General features: G+C 36.5%; 1 protein-coding gene across 3 annotated transcripts in view; it reads right to left on the reverse strand.

Annotated features, from left to right (window-relative positions):
* Positions 1–1,486: 1,486 nt before the first annotated feature.
* LOC126778767 (neurofibromin-like) overlaps positions 1,487–25,364 on the reverse strand; it is a 78,321-nt gene continuing 54,443 nt past the window's right edge. Inside the window, exons 49-66 of one of the 3 annotated variants that reach the window (XR_007670227.1) lie at positions 23,447–23,665; positions 22,596–22,675; positions 22,041–22,174; positions 21,152–21,292; positions 20,517–20,596; positions 19,448–19,623; positions 19,265–19,377; positions 18,470–18,572; positions 17,727–17,797; positions 12,766–12,870; positions 11,642–11,771; positions 10,754–10,829; positions 9,218–9,305; positions 8,501–8,599; positions 7,723–7,903; positions 6,666–6,719; positions 2,896–6,511; positions 1,487–2,797 (exon numbers count right to left, since the gene is read on the reverse strand). Coding sequence is in view for 2 of the 3 variants with exons in the window: in XM_050502392.1 (XP_050358349.1) it covers positions 6,715–6,719; positions 7,723–7,903; positions 8,501–8,599; positions 9,218–9,305; positions 10,754–10,829; positions 11,642–11,771; positions 12,766–12,870; positions 17,727–17,797; positions 18,470–18,572; positions 19,265–19,377; positions 19,448–19,623; positions 20,517–20,596; positions 21,152–21,292; positions 22,041–22,174; positions 22,596–22,675; positions 23,447–23,665 (1,801 nt within the window). In the remaining variant the exon portion in view is untranslated. Of the gene's footprint in view, positions 6,512–6,665; positions 6,720–7,722; positions 7,904–8,500; positions 8,600–9,217; positions 9,306–10,753; positions 10,830–11,641; positions 11,772–12,765; positions 12,871–17,726; positions 17,798–18,469; positions 18,573–19,264; positions 19,378–19,447; positions 19,624–20,516; positions 20,597–21,151; positions 21,293–22,040; positions 22,175–22,595; positions 22,676–23,446; positions 23,666–25,364 lie in introns of those variants that run through there. The other 2 variants (XM_050502392.1, XM_050502393.1) reach the window with 2 other exon arrangements.

Below are 25,364 nucleotides of genomic sequence, written 5' to 3' on the forward strand. Positions count from 1 at the left end.
GCGATAATTAGTATCGTCATTGTTTATAATAATTTATAAGATTTGATAATGAGAATAATTATTATTAGAATAATTATTCTCATTATCAAATCCGTTATAAATTTATAACAAAAGCTTACCTAGTAATCGCCTAGGAGAAATCAAACACCGCTTAAAACAAAGACCTGTGATAATGAGACTTTTTTTTGAATGAGTATGCTGTTGGCCCTCCTGGCCTTTACAGCGTCCTCCATCTTGAAATTTGAACCGTCTCGGGCTACGAGATCGCACTTCGGCTCAGGACGTAGTCGGTGGGATGGTGGGAAACGAAGCACTGTACTTAAAGCCACGAGCGGTGTCGTGACGTCACTACCCGTTTCCGCCGGCGAAACCAGGGTAAGTATGTGGTGTGTTCTAATTGGGGTTTGGCCAGCGCGATTACGAAAAGCACAATGTACTAGTAATGCCATCTACCGACAAACATCATAACTACTTACATTAGTCGAAGAAATGCACTGTCTGTGTTATTAACAATTAACTTCTTTATATTCTTTTATAAACTAATACACTAACTGTAATAAATTTATTTGTATACATTTTTTTTACAATAAAGATATTTTTTCTTTTTCAATAACGCCTAAAGCAAATATAACTCATTATACACAAAAAATACATATTAATATACATTTTTCTATTTTTTTATTTATAATTTGTCAAGGGACGATTGTAGATTATTACTCTTGTTATTTTATTTTTAATCCAGATTATTATAATTATTTGCATACTATATAATATTCGTATAGTTATATGTTATTGTTTTTTACAATGTAAATCATAATACCTAACGTATAATCCTTTTATGCAAATAAACGTATTATTACTCATACAAGTACATTCCGCTCTAACTCCGCTTAACAATAAAAAAGTGTCAAACGAAGCTCTTAAAATTGATATTTTTAATGAAAATTTGAATCAGTTTCGTAAAAAATATCTTTTTTTTCCTTAATAATAATGTATAAAATATTGTATAAATTTTTGTTTTTAACATCTTTTTCTTTATGTATAAATGTACCTCTTAATTTTGTTTGCTTTTAATCAAATAATTAATATTCAAAAAAATTAAATGTTCTCCGATATTTATATTTTACTCATTTTATACCAATCAAGTGATAATTTTATAATAATTTAATTGTTAATGTCTTTTCTATTTGTAATAAATATTTTGATTTTTAAAATTATTATTTTTTGTTAACTCGAAATGTTGACATATTTTGCAACACTAATTTAGGAGACACTTGATTTGTATAACGTCATGTTTAAAGACTCAATTGTATTTATTAGTGTACTTCTTGTTGGTGTTGATATAATAAATAAATAAACTGTAATAAAATTAGTAATAATAATAATAATATGTAGTTTTAAAACTACACCTTTTATTTTGCTGACCGTACTAACATTTTTTTTTATATGCGCCGGGATGGCAAATGACTACTACACCTGATGGTAAGTGATACAGAAGTACATTCCGCCATTTTTAAACCTTTTCTCTATTGCCACGCGTTGAAAAGAAATGAACAGCTATTTTAAATGCATCGAGTAATAAATTCTATGTATTTATGTATAATTAATATTTCTATGTAACTAAAAAAAATTTAAGTAAATAACCATTTAAAATAACAACGTCTTAATCGCTAAGAGTTTTAAAAGTAAAAATTTTACAAAGACAATTTACAAAATATTGAAAATTAAATGATGTGTGTGCTAGCCTTTTTTTACTTATTTAATTTTAATATCGCGATTTGTATGGAATAAAAACAGCGCCATCTAGTAACAATAATCAGAATTCCACACAAATCGCGTTGAACGTAAAAGCGAATGAATAAGTAAAAAAAACTAGCACCTGACATAACTATTATTAAAGCTTCGTTTAATTTAATGTCATATAATATAAAAATATAATTATTCATTGATGCTGTTAAAACGTGACGTGTCAGCGACAAAATCGTGTTAACGATTGATCGATATAAAACTAAATTTTCGAATGTTGTCGACCATTATTCGATAAACAGCAACACTTAGGAAGCGTACACATGAAACGTAAAGTCAGCTGGACCACTTTGAGCCTCTAGTGTGAAAGTACAGCCTATTTCAACCACCAGAGGAATAAACCCAAATAAACAACTTTGACACCGACATCATTGGTCGAGATCTCCAATAATCTATGATATTCACTATGGATTCGCGAAAAATGGCGTTTTCAATGTCCGCGAAGTTGTAATCGGAAATTCGAAAGTTAAATTAATGTGTTTATAACTAGTTAAGTGGAATAGTGTTGTTTTATAAATAAAGGTAAACTAATCAAGACCTCAGTTGACCGAAGAGCCCGTAGGTTAATTAACAACGAAAAGCTCTCAAACAGCAGACTACACAGCCTTGAGCATCGTCGTCGAGTTGCCAGCTTATCGGTTTTTTATAGGATACACTTTGGAGAGTGCTCGAAGGCTCTTTTCGAACTGATTGAGCCATCTCCATTCCTTTATCGGACTACTAGGCGCAGGCAAAAGTTTCATTCATACGTTGTTGACATACCCAAAAGTCGGTTTGACAGCTCGTTTTTGGTGAAAGTCGCCAAGATTTGGAACGACCTGCCTGGGTCTATTTTTCCTAATAAGTTGAACTCTGGAGCCTTTAAGAGTAGAGTGAACAGGTTTCTTTTGGATGCCCATCCATACCATCTGTGTGTGTATGTGTACCATCTTCGTCTTCATCTACACTTTCCATCAGATGAGATGGAAGACAAACGCCTATTCCATTTCAACTATATAAAAAAAATAAAAATCAAGAACTGTTTGTAGTGAGTAATACAGCAGAACTATTAGAAAATCACATGCAATTTGTAAATCTACGTTTGTTTACCTTTGCTCCTACTCCGATTGGAATAAGATATGGAGACATTGCACTCACACAGCGTTAGCTGATCGGCTTTTTGACGAGCGGTTCTGCTAGCCAATCAGAGTCCGCGGCGTAATGGCGTAGTACCACAGTAGACAAAGCAGTGACTGCACACAGCGTAGTTGTGTTATATCGTTTGGCGTGAACGAAAAATTTAATAGTATCGACGTAATGCTCGCTCACAGTCTGGCTGGCTTTACAATAGCTGTGAACGCTCGCCTAATGTTCATTTGGCATTAGGATATAAAAATTAAATCACGTCCGTCCGTTGAAAGAATGCGTTCATGACGTTTGTCAGTTGGTAACCTTGAATGCATTACAATAGACAGTTGACATAAGCTTGCAACATCGCAAATTTGATTTAAAAGCAACAAAATTATAACGTCTAGTCTAAGTTGCTACATTTTGAAATGATTTTTTTTTATAGATGATGATCTGGAGGTAAGAGATCACCACCGCCCATTGGCATTGTATAAAATATTAAGCATCCCTTACAACGTCAATGCACCGTCAATCTTGGGAACAAAATACTGCAGTTTTGCGGAAGAATATGTGATGATGTGATGGTGGGTGGTACCACCAAACAAAACGATAAGTGTTGTTGCGTTCCAATTTCAAAGGTGAGTAAGCCAGTGTAACTACAGGGACAAAGGAAATAACGGCTTAGTTTCCAAACCTAGTAGAGCATTGGCGATGTAAGGAATGTTTAATATTTCTTAAATAGCAAATATCAACGACGGTGGTGGACGGTGGTGACCACTTACCATCGATTGACCCGTTTTCCCGTCCTCCTATCTATAACAAAAATACCTACCCAGGCGAGCTTGCAAAAATCCCTACCACCTAGTAAATAAGTACAATATTATTTGTTAGTGGTCTAATAATATCGGTGGTAACATTTATCTCAGAAATGCTTCGCCTCTTCAAAGTTCGTCCATTCGATCCGTGACCTGTCACGAACGCATTCTTTCTGAAGCCGGATAATAGGCTACATAACGTACTCAAGCCATATAATCATGGCATACAATTTTAATTCATTTTAACTACAAAAAAATCTTATATATAGAATATTTCCCTGTAAAGAGTACCTTCAGTCCCACATACCCCCCCTTCATATGGGGGAAACGCGTAAATGCATTTATCCAATGAAAAAAAATTCGTAAATATATATACTAAACTTGCTTATTTACATATATATGTATTCCACAAACTATAACTATAAATATGGCACACAAAGCTTAATATTACACTATAATATAAGTAAATAATTAAGCGTTACATGAATCTGTTTACATAGTAACCCGCGTCTGTATTCAACTACTTAAAATATGCTCCTTATACTATGTCCTGTGATTTAAAAGAAAACAAAACCTAAGTGCACCTAAGTGTTTTGGACAAAATATATATCGATGTATGGATGCTTGTCTAGATTTTGTGTTTATAGAAATGTATATGTGCCGTGTGCACACATGTGTAATTATATTCAGGCGCTCTGTGACCCAGGTGTTAATCGGACGTCGGATTTAATTGAAGTTTAAGGTAAGGAAGGTATAATTAGTGACCCCCTTGGTGAACCCCGACGTGATCGCATATAACATGACCAGCTCAAGCAGTTCAGAAGCAGGAGCACAGGACACTTACTTTAACGCCTGTTCACACGGCCGATATATATAAAAATAAATTTACTTCATCCAGCATAAAAACAATAATATATATGACGTCAGAGTGACAGACAAACAAACAACTATTGACCTTGAGTCGGCATGACGTCATTGGTCGAGATATAAATAATCAATTAAATTGTATTGAATCATTATGGATTCCCGAATCATTTGGAAATCATTTGGAATGTCGATGAAGTTTTGAACGGAACTAGTTGAACTTGAAATTGGAAGTGTTTTTTTTTTCGAATTGACTTGTTGCTGTTGGCCCAAAGGGCCTCGACAGCGTCACCGGGCGGGGGGCGAGTCTTTAAGATACTCAGCCGGATGTTGGGAGCCCATTTAAGGGCTTAGAATACGGGGATAGTGTTTTGTGTGCTTATTCGTATTAAGATAGTCGAAAACTCTATAACTTGAATTTTTTGACGTCTCCCTTCAAGTACGATTTACAGGTAGAGTTGTATTAAGATATAAATGTAAGTTAATCGCGAACTGTTTGTGGTACATAGTGTATAAGAGCTGTTAGCAAAACGCATGTAATATGTAAATATATGGTTTGTTTATGAAGAGAAATATCTCTTCCTGTCAATGATTATATATACATACATACATACGTTTAAGTGTGTGACTTATATCTATAATTTTTTATACATGGTCATCTCATTCTCGTCCACTACTGGACATAGGCCGTATAGGATTTAATACATAACGCTTATAAAATACAAATAGAAGACTTTAGGTATATAAACATTATTAAAACCTACCGCCAATCTATTTATGATGTTTGTCATAGCGATAATTGAAGACCAAAGAACACGTACACATGAAAGTGACGATAAATTATATATATTGAAATCTTTAATGACGTTCAACACGCGTGCGAATGAGATGCCAATATGTTCATACGAGAGTGACAGAGACAAGTTATGACGGTTCAACGATATTCCGCTTGCAGTGCTATTCAGTAAGAACAAACTTCATTCCCCCGTGAAATGTTGACAACCGACTTGTAGTGATACACTATTTTGACGCGTGTGTCCTTGTACTGTTATGATTATAACGGTCAATATCGCGTATCACTTTCCGACATTACACGACCGTTTGCGATGTCCGAGTTCGTTCTTACAGAACAGCCTTAGCATAGAAGTATAGCTGCTTATATATTAATTAAAAAATTTGTGCGCTAGTTAGGTACATATCATGATTAAAATATAGTATTATTAATTCATTTAAAATAATTAAATTCTAATATAATAAGTACAAATATATATAGATATATTCATGTCATGGTATAATATGGCATATTTTTTATTGCTAGCAACATTGATATATATCGTAGCACCTCTTTAAGTTGAACCTCGTTAAGTCGAAATGTTGTGTTTACTTTCCTTGAAGCCCTAAATTTTTGGACATCTCCGTTCAAGTTCGACTTGGAGAAGTGCTACTGTATATTTACTGTAGTTATATCGGTCTTAAATACATTTTGCGCGTAAATTTAGTAATTGACTAATACATTATTAATTATTATTATATATAACGCTGTGTCCCGGTGCTAGAAGGGCCTATATCAATAACCTTTTCTTTTGTTATATAAATAGAAACGAGGATTAGATGTTCTTTGTTCAATATAACATAACCCTTTTGTGTAGTACTGTTGTAGTACTGTTGGTATGAGCAATATGATCTTTATGCCGTGTTGCAAATTAATTTTATTATATTTAAACGATTTAGCATATGATATTTACATTTGAATCAAAAATATACTTTAGGCCTTTTAGCAATAGGGCACAGAACGCTGTGTTCCGTTTCTCGATTCATTGTTTTTTACGTTTGTGGATATTTGCACCATTTTTTTTAAAGGTATGGGCTTGATATTATTAATTTTCGTTTGCAGTTTTTTCTACAATTGCCAACGCGTCCTGTAAATTACATAATACTTATACATAAACACTTTAGTGAATAAACTTAATTATTTCGATAAAAACATTACATATATAGTAATTTGTTTATATATTTTATATTATAAAATAATTGATTTTCTTAATAATATTTGACACAGTTTTTAATACTTACATTATTAAACTACGACTCTCGATCTGGACAGAATATTGTAGGTTGGCGATTACCCTGGAAAAATTAAGAAATCGGTTATGTTAGATGTGAATGTGGAAATACGATACAGCAAGAAAATAAGGCGTGTGTGTGTGTGCGTGTTTGTTTGTATACGTTGTGTATGTGTGTGTGTAGAAATTGTTTCGAAAAATATGTTTTGTACTAGAAATAGAATAGCTTCCGTCTTAATAAAGTTAAATCTTTTCTAGGTATACTGGCACAAGCCAAGCCGCTGCCACCAGCGGTATGCAAACGTCGCGTTTGGCACTATAAGTCGGCAGATTAGGACGGTATGCGCGATGACTATGCGTCAGTTCCTTGGAAGGAACGTTGTTTCAATGGGAATGACCCGACTGCCAGCGCCGCTGCTGTTGCTGATGAGATTCTGTTAGGGATGGAATACTACATTCCTCACTCAGATCTCATCAGCAAGGGTACGCGTAACCGTTGGTCCACTCGCGAATGTGCCGATGCTGTGTAGCCTAAGCAGGCGGCATATCGCGCGTGGATCAGTGGCTGCGTTAGTGGGTTTTACTGGTGGTAGGGCTTTGTGCAAGCTCGTCTGGGCACCACTCGCCCATCAGATATTCTACCGCAGAACAGCAGTACTTGCCGCTAAACAGGCTTCAAGTACTCTGTCCCTTCAATTATCTTATTACTCCGTTTATGTGATCTGTTTATGCATGGATTGAATGATAGCTGGTTCTCATAGAAAAGTAACTGCAGAGTTTCTTGCCGGTTCTTCTCACTAGAATCCACATTCCGAACCGGTGGTAGCGCTTGACGATTCATAATTACTCGTAGAAGTCTATTTGAATAAAGATATTTTGATTTGATTATGTATGTAATAATGTATGTATGTTTGTATGCCTCGTTGGTCTAGTGGCTAGATGTAAGGCCGCAGTTCAAATCTCAAGTCAATAAAAAGTTATTGGGTTTTTCTATCGAAAGAAATTGGCCGCCGTGGCCGAAATCGGTTTGGAGCACCTTATATGCACGTATGCAGGTATGTATTTACCCGGAAACCGCTGGTCGAGGTCGTGCAGGTCGAGTCGCTCGGGGCGCTCGGGTCGGTCGATTCGATCGGATCGGTCGGGGTCGGGGGACGGTTGCCGCACGCAGTCGTCACCCGGGAGATATTTTTCCACCATCGTCACCAGGTAGTACACGAACGCGCTGTTCACCGCCGTGCACTGGTTCTAGGGGGTACAGTCGATAGTGAGTGCGCACGAATTCTATTGCCTATAATATATTTGCCATAATACCAGGAAATTAAAAAAAAACAAATGTTTTTTTTTAATAAACCTTTTTGTTCTTTTTTATCTGTGCAATGAATATATTTATTATTATTAGGCATGATGTAACAAAAGACACGTGAACAAACATTAATTTCAATTCATAACGACCAAAATCTAAATTTTTATATCGCAGACAGGAGATTGCAGATTGTAGCAACCTATTAAGCTGTAATTTAACTGCAATTCTTATATATATGCTATATAAACATCATCCGCTGCTAGAGATTTGGTCTCTCTCAAGTTGCGCCAAAGCTCTCGGTTCTCCGTCTTCCAGTCCAGCACCTTCTTCACCTTCAGATCCAAATGGCTAGAGGACGCTCTACGTTATGATTGCCGATCCTAGAGTGGGGGAACTCTAGGCGTCGTCTGATCCAACAGCCATCGGTCCTTCGACATACGTGACCAGGGTACTGCCACTTTAATGTACTAGTCATGCCAGCCATATTTTTAACACCAGTTCTTCTTCAAGTAATTTATTTTCTGATTTCAAGGACATACCTTGGTGAAGGGCGCCGCGAACCTCCAGAGGCCTCCGAAGCCGCGACTCTGCATGTAGTGCAGCTGCTGCTGACTCGCGTCCTCCGACGCTATCATATTCTGAAAGTTGTTTCAAAATCAAAATGTATTCCAGTACACTATTAACAGTACTTTTAAGTCCATGTTACAATATAGAACCGAAAAGAATCGGCAAGATACTCGGTAGTTTCTTTAAGAGATACATATACACGCACGCACGCACTGATGCATGCACGCACGCACGCGCACACACGCACGCAGAAACAGAATCACAGTTAACCCTGCAGTCTCACCCACCTTACATCCCAGGGAGGAGGGGATGGCTCAAAAACAGCTCTGCATGGGAACGTGTTCCCGCTGCAGGTTAAGCTGAGCCACCTCCTTAGCCATTCATTTAATTTAATTTTGATGTTCCTTATTACGTGTGGCAATAAAGAGTTATATTATTATTAGTTACTCTTTTCTTTTCTTCATTTCACTGGTGGTAGGGCTTTGCGCAAGTTCGTCTGGGTAGGTACCACCCACTCATCCGATATTCTACCGCTAAACATGTTGTGTTCCGGTTTGGAGGGTGAGTGACTCAGTGTAATTACAGGCACAAGGGACATAACATCTTAGTTCCCAAGGATGGTGGCGTATTGGCTATGTAAGCGATGGTTAACATTTCTTACAACATCAATGCCAAAAAAAAGTTATTACCTGTATGATGCTCTGTACCGCGCTCAGAATCACTTGATCGTGGCAATGCATTAGAACATTGTTGATCTTCATATCCAGGAGACTGTGGCTGTAATGATAATTAAAAATATCGATGACTCGTCTGATTATGACGGACCATGGCAGTTAATGGTACCCTACTCATCAGCGGACGTGAATAAAGTCATAGCGATTATCAATTTATAAGCCGAGATGGCCTAGTGGTTAGAACGCGTGAATCTTAACCGATGATCGTGGGTTCAAACCCGGGTAAGCACCACAGAATTTTCATGTGCTTAATTTGTGATTATAATTCATCTCGTGCTTGACGGTGAAGGAAAACATCGTGAGGAAACCTGCATGTGTCTAATTTCATTAAAATTATGTCACATGTGTATTCTACCAACCCGCATTGGAGCACCACGCTGCTCCAATGCTCTATGAATCAGCTCTAAACCTTCTCCTGAAAAAGGGAGAGGAGGCCTTAGCCCAGCAGTGGGACATTAACAAGCTGTTACTGTTACTGATTATCAATTTCATTTATAGAAATAACCAAATTGTTTGTAAACAATATGTATTTTATTTTATCATGTATTCAAAAATTTTATGAATTTTTTTAATGACTTTTTTTTTAAATCAAATTTAAAAAAGTCCCTCTCGATTCCCACCCGACGCAAAGCCCATAACACAGGCCACATTTCCACGCTGTATGGTAATGGACAACCTCTGTGCCAAGTAAGACCCGGAGCGACTCAAAGTCAAAAATCAAAAATCTTTATTCAATATAGAAGCGTTACACTTGCTTATTGACTGTCATAAATCTACCACCGGTTCGGAAATAAGCACCTCAGACCTGAGAAGAACCGGCGAAAGAAACTCAGCGGGTTTTTTTTTTCTGTCAAATCCAGGGGGGCGACAGACATTCTCCCTGATAAAAGTAATTTTATGTATTGTATTGAATAATTTAGACCAAGTCACTTCGACGATTGCTGAACACACTTCATCTAGCACAGCTGTTATTCTACAGATTCATGACTAAAATTCGAATACTTCATTCATTTTTATAGGGTCGGTTTTATTTATTCACTTATATTTTAAAAGCGAAAGGGAGTTTGTTTGTTACGTTATCACATGTTACCTTTTTTTTAACGCTGGAAAAACGCATTACGCGTTTCCCCCACGGGAACAGTGGGAAGGGGGGGGATATGTGGGGCCCGCCGGTGTCCAAGGCGCCGAGTGCGCCCCGAACATCGGAATACTCACTAAAAAACCAGCGGTACCCTTTCCGTCTTAACGAGGAGCGCCACGGAATCGCTTTCGCATGCTACCCTGACGCTGAGAGCGTCAGACCTATCACGTCTTACCTACTCAACCGAGCATCATGAAATTTTACATACAAAATATCAGGGATACAGAAAAGTATATAACGTGCTTAAGATTTGTCCAGTTATGGGTCATCAACGAGCTGTTATGTTGTATATAAATACATAGGTCGTAATAATGGCTATATATAAATACTTAATAATAATAAATACTTACATGACGGGAAACACTTTCGGGAACACCACTGAACCGTCCGCCAGGTACTGGTAGAGTATCCTTATTTCATCTTCATCTATATACAAGATAAATATAATGAGTGTAATGACTACCTCTTCGTCTAGTGGCTAGCTATAACGCCACAGATCGCGAGGTCCTGGGTTCAAATCCGACATCTACTCTGGTCGGGCCGATAAAAAAGTTATTGAGTTTTTCTGTTAAAGATTCTCAGTGGTGGCTCAGAGTCTGGAAGTTGGAAGTACACTTCCGTGCCTCGGAAAGCAAGTAAAGTTGTTGGTCCTGTACTTGAACTCTTCTGGTCGTGACGAATTGCCTTTCCATCGGATTATTAGAGTGTATCTGTGTTGGTATATACATTGTGTGTATTTATTAATGCGTTATTAGAATCAAACATATATAAATCAGTATAAAAATCGTCATACATTCATCCACATATCGGTGCAATTGCTAACCTTGAGAGCAAATAACAGAACACATTCAGACAACAACACATGGGACCTATTTAAAACACTGCTAACGCCATCTGTTGTTTTCGATACATACTAAAACTACAAACTTTATTAACCTCACTAATACGTTATTTAGCGGATAGACGGTTTCACACCGACTGTCTCTTTCTGTCATTAATAATTTGACTTTCGAAAGAGAAGGACAAAACATTGTGCCAAAAATTACTTGAATTTCTTATCTTTCATTTTATTTGTTGTCAATTAAATCACATATGTAAATTAAAAACTAATACATTTCTCCACGTCTTGTCTCGAAATCGATGAATACTAACTCGTTTATTTATTAACACGTTTATTTTTTATCTATGGTATTCTGTGTTGAGAAATAAGGAATAATTTATTTATTATTATTTATTACCTGTGGTATATTTAACCAGTGTGGCGAGAACGGTCAAGACGAGCGCCTGCGTGGTGAAGTCGCAGAGCACGGACGGGTCCAGCAGCGAGTTGCATTCCGGACTGCTAGACTCTTTGTCTTCAGATGATTGCTAGCAAGGAAAAAAAACATGAATACATGTATCGTCGAAAATATATACACTTATATATACAATGTTATGTATATTGAAACTGGAATACAACGATATTATTTTTGTTTGATAGTACATAATATGATGAGTGAGTGGTACCTACCCGGAGGGGTAGACAAAGGCCTACCAAGTAAAAGTTATTGGGTTTTTCTGTCGATTCAGGAAACCCACTGGCGAAAGCGGGTTCCACGGTGGTTATGCGAGGCAAAAACCCCTTCCAATGGTATCGGATTATGAGAGTTAGAAATAGTGTGCACTTGTGTTTGTGCACACACATGCTAACTGTAATATCACTTGTGCAACTTTAAAATACTACGACATACAACTTTTAATATAATACATGTTGTGATATATATGTCAGAGATAATAAATTTAAGCGGGTATACGACGTCACTCATTAGAATAGCAACACCACGCAACGTGACGTATGTCATGTAGGTTGGTATGAGACCCCTATATATAAGATGCCTATTTTATTATGTAGCCGACTGATGGAAATATAAAATATAAAGGAGTATGTCAGTAGCGCGTGTGATCATTTTGTCGAACGGCCCCCTTGGTCTCTCGCTCTCAGACTGATTTAATAAAATCAACATATTGCACGACAATGGCGGCCATTAAAATGGCAATCCATTTGAATCCGCGACATATAGTAATATACTTAGCTTACTTTTTATAATAATTTATGAAAAACCTTCCTGAAATCCGAGAAAGCATTTAAAGAGTATTTGAATTACAGTAGCAGTAAGTATTGCTAAAAAAATTGTCATATATATTTTATTTTCGATTTTACGTAATTCTTACGTCTTCAAATATATTATAATATACTTTTTTCATAGATATGTGATATTAAAGTTATTCATGGTACCCCGGGTAGAGGTGGTTCTATTATACCCCATACGAACAGTTCCCATTATTATCTTAAAACAAAAAAAATTAGCTGCATAATAGTCACCTTCGTAGCGGCATCCGGGCAATCGCTAGCGCCAGACTTGGTGGACGAAGGGCGTTCAATCTCGTCCGTGCTGCCGGGAGAAACACGACCGTCATCGTCTACCGGCTAGAAGATATTGGTGAAGTTATTGATTATATGTGTGGGTGCATAGGTACTCACGAGAATTTATGTGTAAGCATGTAAGCTCTTGTACTGATCTCACGCACACGTTAACACACTTACAATGACAAATCTCACGCTGACGTCATCTGACGCTCGAAATCTTACGCTCCCGCGTTTGACACTCGAAGTCTCAGTTTGCCCCTACAGTGTACCGAGGTGCTAAGATATTTACACATCAAATATAGTAACGAGTTAAAAGAATAGAAAAAAGCGGGTTGACTTTTATAGAGGGCAAAAACAGCCTATTTGGTTTAGTGAATAGCTTATAAAACGTTACAATATAATCTCAGGTTTTTTATTTCGATTTCAAGTGTTTACACTTCTCGTCTCTTAAGGAGAAAGTTTTGAGTTTATTCCTCGATGTTACTGTAGTGTAATAAGTAGTATGTAAGTCAGATGGCGTATAAATATTAAGACCGTTGCACTAATTATTCATTAATAAATCATCTACTACCAAATACACTCGTTTCAATAACATAAGTCCCCTCATGGCGACCCTGCCATATTTGGGGCGCGCGACGCGAATTTGATCGCAGTATAGTGTTGCAGCTCCAAAATCGGACGACGAGTTGAAGAATTGGATATAAGTTCAAATTAAAGCAAGATGTAGAAATTTAAGTTTATTCTTCGTTACTGTTTTACTAAAAAAAAAAAAATCTAACTATGTGCCGATCCAGTGACGAGAAAGAAACAGTATTTGTAAATCAAAACGCCGCAGGCTCGAACCAGGCACAAGTTGAAGAAATACGAATGCATCTGTCTACAATCAGCATAGTTTTATTGGTTATTTGTGTGCTACTGGGCATTGCAGCACTGTACTTTATTTATAAAAAGTACAAAAAATGCCATAAAAATTGGATATCGGATGAGATCACGCAAAACAACTTAAGACGGTCATTCACCCGCGCAAGAGACATACCCAACCAGTAGAGAAGTGACGGCATTAGAATTATGAAGAAAGTGCGTAAAAACCAGGTGTTTATATTTAATATTAATAAAAAGTGCGTGAGTGTTTTGTAAAGTGATCCAATAACATTTCAGAAATAAACTTTGAACTGTTAAAATGACTATTTATAAACTTTAAGGTGTTTTTTTTTTAACGAATTAGTGTAGAATCTAGTAAAATAAATGTATCCTATTAATATTATTTAATCGATTAAGTATGTATAATGTAAACAAAGAGTTTCATATTGCAATGTATCAGGTCGTAGCCCCTACCATGGTAACTACTCGTAAGTGAGTTAATATACTTGGTATGTATTACTTTTATAAATATGTTGTTATAAGGGAATGGAAGATGATTTAGTTAAATGTTTAGATGAACTTAAATTGATAAGAAAATATTTAATTAAGAAGGGAAAGTTAGGATATCAAGGTAATGTTATAAAAAATAAGTTAGCGGAAACTGAGAAAATATTTGAGAAAAGTTCGAATATAATCCAATGTATTACTTCTAAAGAAATAAAGCCTAAGTCTTTTATATTCATTGCTTCAATAAGCGATGAAATAAAGTCATACCACTCACAAATTATCAATTTATGTTCTAAGCCTGCATGTCATATGAGTAGTAGTGACAGTGACAGCGAAACGTTCGAATCCTGAACTAAAAATGGAGTTCGATTTGAAAACAGCATGTAGTTTAATTCCTGTTATGAATAATAACGAAAACAGCATTAAAGGTATCATTGACTCTATAGAAATGTATTCGGATATGTTGTCATCATCGGGTCAAAAATTACTAATTACATTTGTTTTAAAAAGTAGGCTGACCGAGATAGAGAAATTATTTGCAGATTTAACGATAGCTCAGGCAGACGGCGATGCTGAAAAATACGAAATTTTAAAACCTATTAATGAGCGATTCGCAATACAACGTTTTTCTGACGGTCTAAGAAATTCAAGACTAAGTACGATTATTGCAGCACGCAAATACAAACACCTAAACGAGGCGATTCAAGCTGCGAAAGATGAATGGCTGTCAGCTGCATCTTCGTCGCGAGGTGAGGATGTCATGCATTTCTCCACTGGTGGAAGAGGCAAGTCACATTCATCACAAGAAAGATCATATTTCCCACAAAATAACGCAGGTAAGCCAAATAATTCCAGTTATTTTAATAATCGAAGAAATTTTAATAATTATCCACGCGGCCAAACATATTATCATGGTAGACCTAAATTTCATAAATTGAATCGCGGACGAGATTCGAACGAGAATCCATCGAGTTCGATATCTCGTGGCAGTGGCAATAGAAACAGAGATTTTATTCAGAAAAACTTGAACAAAATCAATCCGTAAACGCAGATAATAATAGTGAAATGCAGTTTTTTCGTGTTGAAACATAAAATTTTGGCATTAAATGGCAAAGCCAAATATTTATTATTTTTTATTAACAATAGGAAATATTTTTGGTTAGTAGATACAGGAGCATCATTATCTGTTATAAAGAAACAGGCATTACCCAGTAACAGTAAAGTAATTAGAGACGAAACTATCATAAATGGTATTGGAGGTAAAATTCAGTCCATAGGTTACACTGATGTCATCTTATTTCATCGTGATCAACAGTTTCATGTTGACTTTAATATTAGGCTACATGTTTTCAATAACTTACCTTTAAAGGCTGACGGTATTTTAGGTTTAGATTTTCTGTGTCGCTACGTATCAAGTATCAACTTTTTATAACAATTCCATTCATTACCTTAAACAAATATGGAATGGAATGTTCCTTACCACTTTATGATTCGTTGAATTATTCTAATGAAAGTTTACTTATACCTGCGCGTTGTGAATCATTTCATTACTTACTTTAGGATAATGATTCGGAAAATGACTTTGTTATCCACAGTCAGCAATTAGCTGATAACGTTTTCCTTGCAGGTTGTATCAGTAGGATACGAAATAACAGATTACTTGTTGAAATTTTAAATACCAATGAACATGATGTTACTTTGCCAATGTTTCAACCGGAAATATATTCGATTCAAGATTAGGAGTTATGCGACTTTAGGTCAACTGCTAATGACTTAAATAGGGCTAAAGCTTTATTAAACATTTTAAATTTAAATCACCTCAATACAGAGGAGCGCAAATCCATTCAGGATATATGTGCAAAGTATTCAGATGTTTTCTTTTTGCCAGGCGATAAATTAAATACTACCAATATTTATCAACAATCAATAACTTTGAAACCAAATACGAGTCCGGTATATGTTAAGCAGTGTAGATTACCCCATTCTTTAAAAAATGAAGTTAATAATCAAGTTACAGAAATGCTTAAGAATGACATTATAGAAGAAGCTAAGAGCGAGTGGTCAAGTCCAATTTTGTTAGTACCGAAAAAAAGTGATAGTGATAAAAAGTGGAGACTTGTTATCGACTATCGGAAACTTAATGACTGCATTGTGGACGATAAGTTCCCTTTGCCAAATATGAATGAAATTTTACTCTCTCTGTGGTTCTATCTATTTCTCACACTTAGATCTTAATCAAAGTTACTATCAGGTAGAGTTAGATAAACGAAGTAGGGGGAATACACGGCTTTTACGACAAACACTGGTCAATACCAAATGAAAAGATTACCAATGGGTCTTAAGACTAGTCCTAGCGCTTTTAACAGAGCCATGTCAGTTGCAATGTCAGGGTTAACATTTGATAAGTGTTTTGTTTATTTAGATGATTTAGTTGTATTTGGAAGAAATTTGAGCGTACATAATAAAAATTTGATTGACGTTATGGAAAGGCTAAGAAAAGTTAATTTAAAATTAAATCCCAAGAAATGTAATTTTTTGAAGAAAGAAATTCTTTATATAGGACATTTAGTTTCAAAAGATGGAGTTTTACCTGACCCTGCAAAAATCGAAATCCTACAAAAATATCCCATACCTACTAATACTGACGAAGTTAAAAGGTTCGTAGCGTTTTGTAATTATTATCGAAAATTTATCAAAAATTTTGCCGAAATAACATATCCCTTAAATAAATTAACGAGAAAAGTCCAACTTCAGTCCAAACAAATCGTTCATATTCGTCAGAAAGACACCTGGAGTCAATGGTTATCTTTTTGGTGTTTTAGTTTTAATAATACTGTTCACACAGAAACGAAATACACACCATTCGAGCTAGTTTTTGGTAGACCAAGTGTAATATCTTGTAGAGTAAGTCAATATATTGAACCATTATATAACCCAGATAATTATGCTTTAGATCTTAAGTTTAAGTTACAAGTAGCGCAGCAAGATGCTCGTGAAAATTTAATTTTAAGCAAACAAAATCGTAAATGTAATTACGATAAATAGACAAATAATGTAACTTATACAAATGGACAACTAATTTTAATTAAAAATGAAACGGCAAATAAACTGGACACACATTGGATTGGACCATTTGTAATTTTAGAAGATTTAGGACTAAATGTAAAAATTTAAAAATGTAATAAGCCTTATATTGTCCATAAAAATAGAACTAAGCCATTTAAAACCTAAATTCAATTATTATGTACCTATTCCTAAAAAAAAAAATTGTATCAAAACATTTTTTTTTTTCTCAATTCACCCCCCGATGTGTAGTCTAATAAGTAGTATGTAAGTCAGATGGCGTATAAATATTAAGATCGTTGCACTAATTAGTCATTAATAAATCATCTTCTACCAAATACATTCGTTTCAATAACATAAGTCCCCTCAACATTACCCAAGCTATAATTACTGTATATACGTATATATTGCCAATTAAATAGCCTCTCTCGATATATAACTCCAAACTAAACGCCAATAATTTAAATATATATGTCGAATTATACCTGATATGCAATATAAAGTAAGTGCGGGCTGTGACCGCCGCTGCTCGACGGCTGAGGGGACGGGGATTTCCCTTGAAGAAAAAAAATGTTTGGTTAAATTTATGACAAGTAGTAACAGCATGTTAATGTCCCACTGCTGGGCTAGGGCTTCATCTCCTTTCAAAGAGATCTGGTTTATTACGCTGCTCCAACGTTGAATGTATCTGACACAAAAAGGTTTCCTTTGCTGACATTTCTTTCACAGTTAAGAAGACATTTTTTGCACATAAAAATTCAGTGTAAACAGACGTGACCCGAACTAGGGTTCTGCAAATAATCCAACCTTATGAAGCCTCATCATTCATCATCATCATTTATTAACATATATCGTTATGTATGATACACCTACATTCGCTTAATGACATGAATAAAGATAAACAATCCATAGACATACTCCATGCGTTTCGCTAACAGCTCTGCTGTATTATGCACTAAAAACAGTTCTCGATTAATTTATCTTTATTTATAATACAACACTATTGCACTTAACCACTTGTATACACTTTAAATTTACTTCCAAAGTTCCCATAACAGCTTCTCTAACATTCAAAATGCTATTTTTTACAAATCCATAATGATTACCACAGACTACTTAGATCTCGACCGATGACGTCACGTTATTTCAAGGTCAAAGTTGTCTATTTATCTTTCTTTCTATAAGACTATAAGAATTTTGCTAGTTAGTATTATGTCTTACACCTTACCCCCGTGTACTGAAGACGTAGTCTGGTCCAGCACGTCACAGGACTTCTGCCTTCGCCCGTGACACGAGGTGTGGGAGGACTGTGGCTGTATTAGCATTGAAGACTGGAAATATAGCATAAATTTCTTATTTATATGTATGATATAGTAGATAATCAACAGTAATAACAAAAATCTACTTTAGTAATACTGGTTGTATGGCTTTGTGCAAGCTCGTCTGGGTATGTACCACCCACTCAGGTTAAAGTTAGACGAAATGTGTGCTTCGCGTTCGTGGACGCCTTCTCAATTAGTTCAATTATAATTGTACCTGCAGATAAGTAAGCTAAATAAATCGTCAACTTTGAAGATTGGTAGTGTTTTACTTTACACTTGCCCATACAACCTTAACATATATAAATATGTTATATCCTTGGTAAGATAATCACATCAAACGCGTCACAGCGTATTTTACAAAATGTTTAAAGTCCACATTTGGGTAAACGAACACAGTTGACTATCGAAAAGTGCCCCATGCGTGCGTTCTTGGTATGCGCGTTCTATTCAAATATGAACTTTAAATATAGGGTAGATATTTTAATTTCCTTTACCGCGTGTAACACGTGCTGCAGTGTGAACGAATCGTACATATGTTGACCTTGACCTTCTACACTTCGAGAAAGGGATAGCAATATAATAAGAAGTTTCCGAACGGATGAAGGGAGGAGAATCGTGAGCTCTGACACAACTTGGGAAAGACTTGAGGTCAGAAGGCAAGAGATTGATTGAAAAATGATGTAATAAACATCGTTATATACCCGACGGTGTTCAACGGGGGGACAGTAGTGGTCGCAATTATCCGGCAACCATTTCGGCAACGAGTGCTTGACGTGACACCGTGACCGGACCTCCTCGCTGACGCATACCAACGCTGTAACATACGATAAAACAATTGTTAAAGAACGTTCAAAGAGAAGTGGCGGTGTACTGCAGTGCGGTACCCGTGAGGTAGGCGACGGTGCGCGTGGTGGGCTGGAACTTGTCGTGGGCGGGGCGCGCGGCGAGGGCGAGCAGCGCGGACAGCACGCAGCACGTGCGCGACACCGTGCCGCCCGCCGGGTGGCGGAACCCCTTGATGAGGTGGCCCACCAGCGCGAAGTGGAAGTTGGAGCAGAAGCTGCGGCAGGATTGAACACGTCGGCGCGGGTTTTTAAATAGAATCAGCGGCATTCGTTGCTTTATTATTATTTAACAGATAACCCAAACACATTACATGTGTCATAGATTTAATTCACTTAATTTACTAGCACCGAAAAATAATGCTTAATCTATATAAATCTCTACAAATAAATAAAATTGAAAAGTCTGTTTGTCCGGGCTAATCTTTGAAACGGCTAAAAATTGCATCCCGGATTGCGAGTGAGCCAGTAAATACAGACACGTGACATATAACATCTTAGTTGCCGAAGTTGGTAGCGCATTGGTAATAGAAGGATCGTTTAAATTTTTTTAAAACGCCATTTTTTATGGGCGAATTGTGACCACTTACCAACAAGTGGCCTATTTGCCAATTCGTCTACTTATTATATACATATATAAAAAGGAAAGACCGGTAAACGTTGTCCGCCTGTGTAAATACCAATCGTGCAGCGCCCTCTATTGTGCAACGTTCACTCGTATTTTTGCTCGAAACTATGAAAAACACCTTATCAATGAGAATATATGTGGCAACTTTCATGGTGATTGACAAAAGGATCTTGGATATATATAATAAAGAAATATTTCATACTCCTTGCGTCTCATATTGGTAAACAGGCTTGAATTTTTATACCGAAGATAAAAAATAATGTAATAATAGTAATAATAAATAATCTTTATTCACATAAAAAGTTACAAAGTATAATGAAGTCCCTGATTTCTGAGCTAGGCTCAAAGACCTGTATTACATAAATCAGTGTCCTCTCATATTTTAGTGACTTATCGTTCTATGTAAATAAAAAATAAATGATAAATAATTATTTCTTACTGTATACCAAATGGGTTCGATAATATATTTAACAATGTACTCACCTCAGTCCGACGGCGTCATCGAGCAGCTTGAAGTACTCTTCGAAGGGCTCCCGTGTTTCCATCAATACATCCTCCAATGTCTGTTGAACACAAATGATTAAATGTCATGAATACATCTCTGCGGCTTGCGGCTTCAATTTATATGAGCTAATGCATACGGTTCTACAACAGGATCCCAGAAAGCGTACGAAATGCTTCTGTTCTTAATTTAAAAAAAAATTAAACGAACGCTTGTGCACAAAAGTTTATTATACAATTAGTGAATTTATGGTTGTGGGAATGAAACGATCGCCTGCTGGCTATTTTTTATACTGAAAGTTCGTAAACAAGACATGATAAAATTACCCGCCGTGTTTCTTTCGGTTCTTCTCAGGCGTTCTTCTCAGCGTATTTCTTTTTCGAACCGGAAGTAGTTTCTAATTTGACTAACAATAAGTAAGTGTAATCTATGTTGAACAAAGTAATCAAAAGATTTGATTTTTCTGTGATATTTTCTCTTATGGCCAGTTGGTGATGGTTAATATTTCTTACAGCGCCAATATCTATCAGCGGTGGTGACCACTTACCAGCCGATGGCCCATTTGTCAGACTGCCAAAATATTTGGAAGAAAAATAATAATAAATGCTTCACGTACTTTATTATCAAAAGCTCCTTGCGAGTCCAGGGTGTGTAAATTCTGTTCCATCAGGGCGAGACCGGCCGCGTATAGCGTCGGGTCGTCCAACTGTAGAACGGATAACGCCACCCAGAACAACGCTTTGAGGATTGGTGATTCCTGTTGGGATAAAATATGACCAATGTATATAGAGAACCGAGATCGCCAGTGGCTGGAACTCGTGAATAGTAACGGGAGATTACGGGTTCAAGAAAATCATGGCTTCATGAAATTCTGGCAACTCGTGTCCAATAAGCCCTCTCGAGAGGAGGGCCTGTACCCATCAGTGGGACGTTTACTGGCTGTTAATTATTTATTAAGTAATTATTAAGTGGTAGGATTGGTCAACATTATGCAAGCTTTATGCAAGTTTGGTTTTGAAAGGAGAGTGCGCCATAATATCTTAGATTCCAATGTAAATAAATAGTTCATACTTCTTGTAGTAACTATGGGACAGATGACACCACCAAGACGCCCTTAATAGTCCTTTGGGGACATTAACTTTGTTCGATTAATATACGTAGTTACGATGTATGTCGGTAGATGGCACTAGTAGTAAAACGCGCTGTATAAAACCTCAGTCAGAATTATAAAATGTTTTGTTATATAATTTTATTGTTTTTCAATACAGTTCTTTATTTAAAGTGGTGTTTGATTACTCATAGGCGGTTAATAGGTAACCAAACTTTTTTATATGATCTTGAGCGTATCCATGAAACCTGACATACTGATGCAAACCATAAGAAACGCACTTATCTAAGTCCATCAACCACGAACTATAACTATACTTTTAAACTTCACTAGATTAACTACGAGTCTTTAGTGTGAATTTCCCATTGTGTAATAAAACTATCCACAAATATCTTACTGGGTGTAACAGTGGCTGCAGTCTCGTTAGGCACATGATGATGGCCTCCAGCAGCGCCAGATCGTTGAACGAGTTCAATGCCATCACGAGTATGCGCAGGAGTTGCTTCATATCGTCATCTGTTACGTTCTTACCTGTAACATCGGCAGGAATCAGCAAACTAGCAAAGATATACTTAGTCACTTTACTGATTCTAATTGTGAATACACTTTTTTTTCAGTCAGCAGTAGCTGGTACATGGTTCACTTTGTGGTGGGGCTTTGTGCAAGCCGGTATGGGTAGATACCCACTCATCACATACACTACCTTCAAACGGCAATACTTTGTTGTGTGTCGGTGTTTAAAAGCTGAGTGTGCCAGTGATTTAAATACACTAGAGATATAACATCTCCAATCATAAATAATATTAAGTTATAAGATAAAATAAAATAGTTCGCAAAACTATAATGGATAACATAGAATATTCGAGTTTTCGACCAATATAGTGTTAATGCAAGGTCGAATATCTTTTTGCTCCCCCTGTGTATAGATCATAGATTAGTTTTCTATACTTACTGATACATCCGAACACGATCAACGCACGCGGCTGATACGCCGGGTTGATGCTAAATATATATTTGTTCGCTAAAAATGTCCTGCAAGCAAAAGTGTTCATCAAAATCTTGACCGTTTCATACCTACGCGCAATTTTTCAAAAAAAGAAACATGACAATGCGTTTTTACATGTAGTTTCTACTATATTTAAGTAAGCTCGTAATCACGGCTATTGTAATTGCGTGGAACGGAACGACCGGTAGATTTGTAACATATAAACCGATGGTTATTAAAATTATTGATAATTAAAGAGAGTCGATGAATTATTATGGCACAAAATAAATAAAAACATATAATAGTTTCGTTTTTTTCATAAATATATTTTGCTTATTATTATTATAATAATATATGGCAGCGAATTATAGAGTATACGCGCCACGCGTGGGTGCATGTAGAAAGCGATGGCAAAGATATGACGGCATCGTGCCGGTAGCCGTCACGGCTTACTGCCGAAACACTATTAGATATTACATTAAGAAGGAATGATCGCAGTACAATAATGAATTTTAAATTAAATCATAAAGTTGTTGAAGAGAAAGGCGTGGTTGGCGTGGTTGGTCGATACTTGCCTTTCACGCTAAGGTTGTGGGTTCGATTCCCACCCAGGAAAGATATTTGTGTGCATGAACATGTCTGTTTGTCCTGAGTATGGGTGTAATTATCTATATAAGAATGTATTTACAAAAGAAAAGTATATATGTAGTATATCAGTTGTCTGGTTACCATAGTACGAGAGCTCTGCTTAGTTTGGAATCAGATGGCCGTGTGTGAATAATGTCATGTTAACTTAGATATATACATATTCCACTCACCACGTGTTCAACCAGTCACAGTTCGGTATATCCTTCATACACGTCTCCATGATCTCGAGTAACGCGTCTGTGATGACCTCCAACGACTGTAGTGGAAGACGTTCGCGGTCAGACTGCGAGCCGCCCGGCTGAGCCACTGTGAGGGCACCCACTAGACCCCCGGATGCTGAAGGCGCTCCGCAACTCAATTCCGAGCAAGTGTACGAATGCTCTGAGTACCTGATTTGTTTAAATGAAATATTAATTATACGATTAACAATTGCTATATTGCTTATGATTGTACGATTGGTGGTATTGGTGGTATTTGAGGCGTTACTTATATTACTCGTTACTCGTCCTTAAGGATCAGAAGGCTACGAATATCGGATACTAGAGTAACTGTATGAACACAAGTAATAAAAAAAATGGAAATGAAAATTAAAAACAATTTTAGTACCATTAGCAAAACAATTTTTTTTTTTAATATCGTAACTTAATTTATTGATTTAAATTTATTTAACACGAATTATCTTAATAAATGATAATGTTCGTTTCTGTAATGTATGGGGTAGTTTTAGAATATTACTTTTATAACTGTGGGTAATTGTAAACCCATATATGGTGGTCTCTCGCTATTAAACGCTCAACCGAATGGACGTCTTTTATTGCGCTCAGTAATTATCCTCAAATAATTAATAATAATATTATATATTATTCACATATTCAACAGTGGCGACGAGTAGTAAAGAAACTACGTGTGTGACGCATCGTTTTATTACTATGTCGGTGGGAAAACTGGAACAATTCGACCTTGGCAAGGACGATTGGAATTTGTATGTGGATCGGTTGGAACAGTATTTTATTGTTAACGATGTGAAACCGGCGATACGAGTAGCGACACTGATAACGGTGATCGGAAGTGACGCGTACGAACTGATGGTGAATTTATGTACACCAGTCAAACCATCTGCGAAAAGCTATGAAGAGCTGGTGGATGTTATGCGACGTCATCTTCAACCTAAACCGAGTGTATTGGCGGAACGGTTCAAATTCAGACAAAGAGTGCAACGTCATAATGAGTCCGTGGCGGAATATGCGGCGGCATTAAAGAAATTGACGAAACATTGCGGTTTTTGTTCGGAAACATTATTGGATTATTTGAGGGATCAATTTGTATGTGGTATTAACAGTGACTGTATCCGTCAAAGAATGTTTGCGGAGGATAATATAACGTTCGATTCGGCGTTTAAACTCGCGGTGACAATGGAAGCTGCAGAGGCGGATGCAGCCTTGGTAGAAGGTCGTACCAGGAGATTTGTACCAGGAGACGGCGTATCAGAGGCGGAGGAATCTATAAACCAGATTACGTCCAGGAAAAGAAGCACAGGGAAACATCTACAAAAATATATGAACGTAGGAACGCGAGAACCGGTTTTAAGCAGTGGTACAAGCCTCACAAGCGGAGCGATAATTAGCAGGCGGAGCGATAATAATATGAATGACTTCACACGACAAAAGAAGGGAACGACTTTTAAACAAGTGTGTGACGTTTGTGGTGCAAATCATCAAGTAAATCGGTGTAAATTTAGACTTTATATATGTCGAGTTTGCAACGAACAAGGTCATTTAAAAAAGGTTTGTCCAGTACTACAAAGTCAGGTGTCATTAAACATCGTAAAAAAATGATAGTTCCGTATGCACAGAAAACGAAGGCTCGGGCAGTGAGGAGGTAAACAATTTTTCTATAAGTAGTTATTTTAAAAAATTTGCACCATACACAATTAGTATCAATATTGATAACTGTGTTCTTTGTATGGAAATAGACACGGGCAGTGCGATATCATGCATTAGTTATAATTGCTATAAGAAATATCTGTCACATAATTTAATTCGAAAGTGTGATTTAAATTTACGCTATTATACTGGAGAAATTGTAAAA

Source organism: Nymphalis io, chromosome 27 (assembly GCF_905147045.1).
Source record: "Nymphalis io chromosome 27, ilAglIoxx1.1, whole genome shotgun sequence".
NCBI classification, from domain to species: domain Eukaryota; kingdom Metazoa; phylum Arthropoda; class Insecta; order Lepidoptera; family Nymphalidae; genus Nymphalis; species Nymphalis io.